General features: G+C 26.8%; 1 protein-coding gene across 1 annotated transcript; it reads left to right on the forward strand.

Annotated features, from left to right (window-relative positions):
• The first annotated feature begins 4,389 nt into the window (after window positions 1-4,389).
• Window positions 4,390-7,022, forward strand: LOC129984894 (chorion class B protein M2807-like). The gene is made up of 3 exons (XM_056094849.1): window positions 4,390-4,473; window positions 5,601-5,651; window positions 6,635-7,022. Exons 1-3 carry the CDS (start codon window positions 4,390-4,392, stop codon window positions 6,929-6,931), a joined length of 432 nt encoding a protein of 143 aa, XP_055950824.1. The 3' UTR covers window positions 6,932-7,022.
• Window positions 7,023-7,248: the final 226 nt, after the last annotated feature.

A 7,248-nucleotide genomic window follows, 5' to 3' on the forward strand; every position in this document is an offset into this window, starting at 1 on the left:
GTATAAGGAATACTGGCAAAAAAATAAAATTGTTCGCAAGCGCTTTATAAGTCTTCCAGTAAACCTATGCCTTCGATCGGAGGATATCACCCGTATGGACTTTAATCCAGTAGAGCATGTGTGGAACATCCTTGGCCAACGAGTTGCAGCCCATCAACCACCTCCTACATGTCTACCGGAACTTCGGAGTGCATTACTTGATGAGTGGCGTAATATTACCCAAGATCAAACCTATAATTTGATACTCAGCATGCCTAAGTGTTGTATGAACTGTATTGCATCGTCTAGGAGACATACTATGTATTAACCATCATACCAACCATGCAATATTGGTTTTTGTAAATAGGTATTTTTTCTTCTGCAATTTGCTCAGGGAGCAAAAAATCTCAATTTTTATCAATGATATCACACACATATAGCATGTTTTTTTACTCTTTACCTTTTGTTTAATAAATAGACTTTACAAATAAGTCAGATCTGTTTTTCTTCTGATTCTTTCTTTTCCTGAAATTGCATTATCCTTAATTTATGGACATGAGTGTATTTGGGTAATGGTCTAATTCAAAATTCACATTGCCTTCATTGCTAATGTAACATCATTTTCTAATTCCATGTATAAATTGCTGAGCTAGAAGGACAAAATCTCTTATCTCTAGCTTTCACTAAAAACACACAGGATTCGGAGGAAAAACGACTTAAATTCCACAGAAAAATGAAATCTTGTCTTTATTACTAATTCAGACATTATCACTAATTTAACTTTATTTTCTCATTCTCTATATAAACTGCATAGGTAGTAAACAGAATCTGTCATCGTTAGCTTCCAACACTGGAGAAACAAACAGGATTAAGTATTCGAAGGGAAAAAAGAAACCGATTTAAATTCCATTGCAAAAATGAAATCTTTTAATAAAAATCGCTAACAAATATATTTCCCTAAAAGCCATCAAACGTTTTCACTGTCATAAATAAAGAATCGCTTAAAATCCTCTTTATTTTATCTTGAGTTGGGGTAACAGTAGTTTTATATACAGTAATTTCGTGTTATAGGAAAACATAAATTATCTTTTAATTTTTGAATGATTTCAATTTCATATTTCATTTTCTCCTAAAACAGATACTTTTATCCTCAAAATTATATCTATACTAAATTTGATGGCTCTGCGTAACAAGTCTGTCTTACTTGAGAGGATTGACTTTGAAGAAATGTTGTTCTGTTTTATCAGGTTTAATGGTGGATATAATCTAAATTGAAAGATATAGGTTGGGCAGGAAGTGCATTCATATTTAACTAATGGAAAATAACTAGAAACAAAAGCTATTCTTTAAGATTGTTGATTTTCTATTGATTTAAAATTATAAAAGCAATGTTTTATTATATACTAACGTAAAAATTATATTTATTCAAACAGAAAAAAACCAAAAAAATTTCAAATTACTTTTAAATTTGAAATACAAACTTTCGTCCAATTAACTACTGCTTTAACAATTACTGTAGCCTTATCTAATTGTTTGTTGCCAATATTGTTTTTCGCCCAGTAAGGTAAACAAACAAGCGTAACTGTTCCTCTCACAATACAATACACAGTTTTGTTCACCTCACAGCCATCTGAATTTTTCATTTTGACAATTTGGTATTTTGGCATTCTTGGCGATGTAAAGGAGCTATTTAAAATATATATCAATCAAGAGTATTGATTTAGAAGAAAAGTTCACTTACCATATAATAATTACTGATAAATGACTAATGCATCGTAAGATAAGGATATACAGTGGATACGAGTCATACTCCTATTGAACTAATGAAAAATCACACTGAAGCAAAAGTAATTATTTAAAATTGTTTTTATTAACTATGAATTATAAGCAACTTTTTTCATTTATCAACCATAACATTATTTTAATATAAAATTCAAAGATCAGTAAATTTTCAAAATATCGATTAATTCCATTTAAAAATTTCCGTCAGAATAACAAAATCCCCTAACCGATATATCTTCCAGCTCACCATGATAGAATCTCTCAAAATGAGTTTATAAATAGACAAGTTACTGAAAATTCTTTATCCTAAAATATTTCTTGGATGCAAAGTACATAGAAAATATTGTAACGGTATAAATATTTAACTTTATGATTTTCATGAATTGCCGGGTTTAAGACATTTTTGAATATGAAAAAACTATCTTTGATATCAACTATAGGTTAAACCACGTGCACTTAAAAATTGATTCAGAAACATAATGATAAATATTGACAGATTCGATAAATGATTTTAATACTAAATTATAATTATTCATAGCATTTCTGATCAAATCGTTCAACGAAAACATGTCTCTTATGGTCAATTTTGATTTTTGCATACGACAATGAAATTTTACAACAACGCTTATCAGTTCTAATACAGATCATTCAAAGTAATACACATTTTAATTTCTTTATTTATTTTCAAGTATATTTGACTTCTTATAAAATGTTATTCATATTTTAAATTCTAATGTTTATAGACATTTACATTGTCAAGAATATTGCAAACATTCATTTATTGCCGATCGCTGGAACTGAAATTAAATATTTAGTAATTTTAAGAAGATAGTCTAATTGTAGTTATAAAACAATATTTAATTCTATTTAAGTATAATTTCAAGAAATGTAAAATCGTTTTCTTTTTAGAGAAATTGCAAAAATTCTCGTTGAAAAATATCAAAATGGATATCAAAATGAGGCAGAAGGGAATCGTCCGCGATAAAAAGCACATTTAAATATTTTATTTGATTTATAAAGTTGCATATTTGAAACATTATTTTCATGGACAGTTAATATCAAACAAGGAAAGAAATATTTATGGAAATTATCAATGAATGCGGAATGGATGACAGGTCAAGGGCCTGGATTTTGGCGACAGCGAAAATAACTCTCTAAAAAAGAGAAGAGTTAATCTCGTCTCATAGCAGAACTAAATCTATTAGGAGGCAAAATTCGTTGATTTTTCTCGATTGTTATAATTATCATATCAATATAAAACCAAGAAAAAGAGAGCTAAATAGAGTCAATGTCGAGAATACTCACTCTTTCAATTACTCTGAAATACCAATTGTACGGTGAAAACTGTAGATTCTAAAAGTTCTAAAAACTATTCTTCTATTCCTTAATTAAAGGTCCAGAAATAGTAAGTGTTATATATCTATGCAAAATTAAATTTAAAAATAATTCGTTAAGAATGCCATCAATTGTAAACGGTATAAAAATTTTATCTGAAAAATTTAACAATCATTAATGTGAACAACTGAGTTGCTTGCTAAAGGCAGATAGTGACAAAAAATTATCATACACGGATCATAAAAAAGAGGAATACGAATAATAGTATCTTCAGTTGTGTATGAAGTCTATCTCTAGTTAGTTCCAAGGATGTAATGAATTGTTGACGGTTTTTGCGTAATATATATGTATAAATCATTGAATAGAGGGAAATAGTATATTATCACATATAAATGAAAGTTTTCAAAACCGAATTTAAAATGTTACCTTTAATAACATAATAGCAAAGTTAATTTTAACAATTTTGTGCATTTTCGGGAGATCAAAATTTTATCATTTAATATCATCTAAAACTGTTTCATCATATTAAAAAGTAAGGGATTTATTTTTGTGTTCCCTTTGGTATATTTCAGAATAGATATAATTTAACCTATTAGAGGTTTTAAACCAATTGAATCTCCTGCAATTTCGAAAACAGAAATATCATTAATGTTCAGATTTTTTTTCGGGGGGGGGGGAATCCGTAATAAACCTAAAATCTAAGAAATTCATTTATAATAATAGAATTTGAAAGCATCATTATTTTCATAAAAACTCAATGCTATAAAGAATTATCAAAATTTATGACAGTTGCTAATTTCCTTAAGTATCAATTAAATCTTAATAACAAGTTAGTCAATATTTTTTTTGCATGCTTTTGCTTGAAAGAGAACGATTTCACAATAAAATTACTTAAATTATATTTACTTCAAAGAAACAAGTTTAACAAAAATAAAAAGAGAAAAAAATTAAAGAAAAAAAAAATTTAGTGAATGATTTATATATAAATTAGTCAGTTGATTTTTTTTAACAGCTTTGCTACATAATCTCAATCATGCATAATCCTCGTGTCTATTTCTATCATCGACACTTTCAAATGTCGAAATTGATATAAATCGAATAATTTAAAATTTAAAATGTGTTATCATGTAAATCAAACAAACGTTTCTACATGATTTATTTATTTTTTTAAGTACAACTGTTTTAATCTGTAATAAATGTCTCTTTAACTTATATCTGATATCTTGATTACGAATTTAAATTTCTGATATTTCGATATTTGGTTTCATTAAAATATGAAATATAACGACACATATGAGTATAAAAAGACAAGCTAAAAGAATGAAGCTTCAGTTTGAAAGCTCGCTTCAGCTGCAAAACACCACAAACAAATTCAAGGTGAGTAATTTGATTTTTTCTAATTTTTCTGATAGAGAAGAAATAAGAGTTTTGATTATATTCTAACATAAATATAAATAATTCGTTTCAAACAAGAAATACAAAAAACAAATAGAGTTGAGTTTTCGATATTTCCAAAGAGATATTTGAAAAAGAAAAATTAATTAGTCAAAATATTTACAATTCCAAAAATTTACAATTTCCTTTTTGGTCATTTCTTAAAATTCAATTTTTAGTGTGTTTTATTTTCAGAACGACTTACTTATTTTGACTTTCTTATCTACAAAGCATGCAAAAACACAGTAATATAAATATCAAAAAATTCATCTCCGCTTTTGATGTATGTTTTCGTCATAAATTTTCTGTATTCCGTGAAAAAAAACATTTATTTATTTTTTCTATTTCATCTATCATTCAAAAAAGTTTAGCAAACAGGTAAATGTAATTTATTATGTGTAGTTACAAAATGCACTCGAATCTTAAAATTAAAATTTCTTAAAACATTCTATATTAATACTATAAGACTCAGCACAAAATGTATTATATTTTAAGGTATAGGTCAAATTATGATTAGAAAACTCATGCTGATTTTTTAGTAAACATTTAGGCGGTTTCTTACTCTCTAATGTAGAGATTATTCTTATCTTGTAGAGTTTTGAGTTAATAATCTGATATTAATAATAACTAATGTTTTTTTTTCATCAAATAATTTTATTCTACATTTTCTAAATAACTACAATTTTTTTAGAATTGTGAATTTCCTTTATTTAAGTTTTTTATATTATTCTATAATGCTATTATCTTTATTTTAATACCCATACAATTTACTTCAGGAACCTAAAAATTCAAATCAGTCTAAAGAAAACAATGATTTGTAACAAAAAGCCATTTGTAATATGCTCCTAAACTGGGATAAAAACTCCCTTAAAGAAATTTTAGATTTTGATAAAATAAACATAACAATTTTTTTGTTTGGTTTTATTTTGAGATTCATATCTATTTCTGGCAGATTTTTTCCGTTGTATTTGATGTTAATTTCTACATTTTTCTTAAAGGAAGATAAATGATTATTTTGCACATTTTTTCAGATAAAAAAATATTTAATTTTTAATCTTTTATGTTTTTAGATGTTTCGTCTTGTCGTCTTTGCTTGCATTGCTTTGTATCTAGTACAAGGAGTGAGTATCTCTTTTCTAAAAATCTGGCCATATTATTAAACATAGGTATTATCCCTTTATCTTCACGGCCTGAACTTATGTGTCAACGAGTTTTGTAGCTTTTTCTTACTTCCATTTTAATATGAACAACCGCAATGAAAAAATTCCACATAATTAAAAAAACTGCAAGCTTATTAGATATACCTAGAATTTTGTTTATCATAATTACTATGTTCTTCAGGGAGTAAAAAATAGCTGAAATGTGCCAAATTCAAAAATACTACATTTACATTACAATCATCAGCAAGTGAAATAAACTCTAATAACTCATGCCATAATACGAGTTTTTCTATTTAATGGTTTATATTGTTAAAAATTGTTTATTGAGTTGTTGTTTACCAGATCTAGTTTCTTTAATTTTTACTTAGATTAATGTTGATCACAAATGACAAAATAAACTATACACATATTTGCAAATTCCCATAAAACATTATAATGAATATTATGAAATAAATATTTCATTTCATTCTACACAAAATAATCTGTCCATTTTCTTTCTTTTTTATAAAACAAGTTAAACTGAAAAATAACATGTTTTTTTACATTATTACAGTTTTTTATCGTTCGTATAAATTTATGCTGTTAATTAAACGACAATAAATTCATTTGGGTAACTAGTGTATTCTGATTTAACTAAATTATCACTAAAAATGTAATAGGTTAACAATTTCTCTAAAAAAAAGCAATGTTTTTTTTTTATCGAAACACGTTGTTTTTGTATCTTGATCCAAAATACCTTCAATATAAAGATTTCTTTTCCATTTTCTATTTGATTTTTTTCCTGTTCATTTACCTTTTTATATTTTATCATAATTAAATTAATTTATAACTAAATTTCATCAGATTAATATCATAAAAATAATATTACTATTATGTTAGTTAATGCCTACCATAATTTAAATTGAAAGATGTTTTCCCAATATTAAATTAATCTTTATTTTCAGTCTTTTCTTCCTGCACAACCTTATGATTACGGATATGCCGTCAACAATCTCTTCAGCCACCAGTACAAGCAAGAAGCCGGAAACGGCGTTGGAGGTGTAGTGGGACGCTACGGTACCGTTGATGCTAGAGGAAACTTCCAATATAGGAATTATGCATCGGGTGCCGGATATCCCATCTACGGCTATGGATTAAATGGATACGGGCTCAGATACGATGGATATGGACTTCCATATGGGGCTTATGGAAACCTTGGTTATGGTTATGGAGGCGTATTGGGACATCCCACCTTGATTTAAGTTACCACCATTTCTTCTATGGAGTGGAGTTGATCCTATTATAATTAAATCAGATAATGATTCTTTCATAACTGATTATTTTCAATGAGTCAGTGACATTAAAATATATTATGTTTTAAATTCTTAATTAAAAATATTGTAAACTATTATCTAAATAGATATTCAGATATGAATATTTTATTTTCTTGCATGATTTAAATATGTACCAATAAACAATTTCCCTGACAACATATTTTGTTATGGATTTATTATTTCTCGCTTACATTTTCATAATATTCGTCAAGATTTGTTCTAATTAACTTATAAAAACTGTTTTA

Source organism: Argiope bruennichi, chromosome 9, assembly GCF_947563725.1.
Source record: "Argiope bruennichi chromosome 9, qqArgBrue1.1, whole genome shotgun sequence".
NCBI classification, from domain to species: Eukaryota; Metazoa; Arthropoda; class Arachnida; order Araneae; family Araneidae; genus Argiope; species Argiope bruennichi.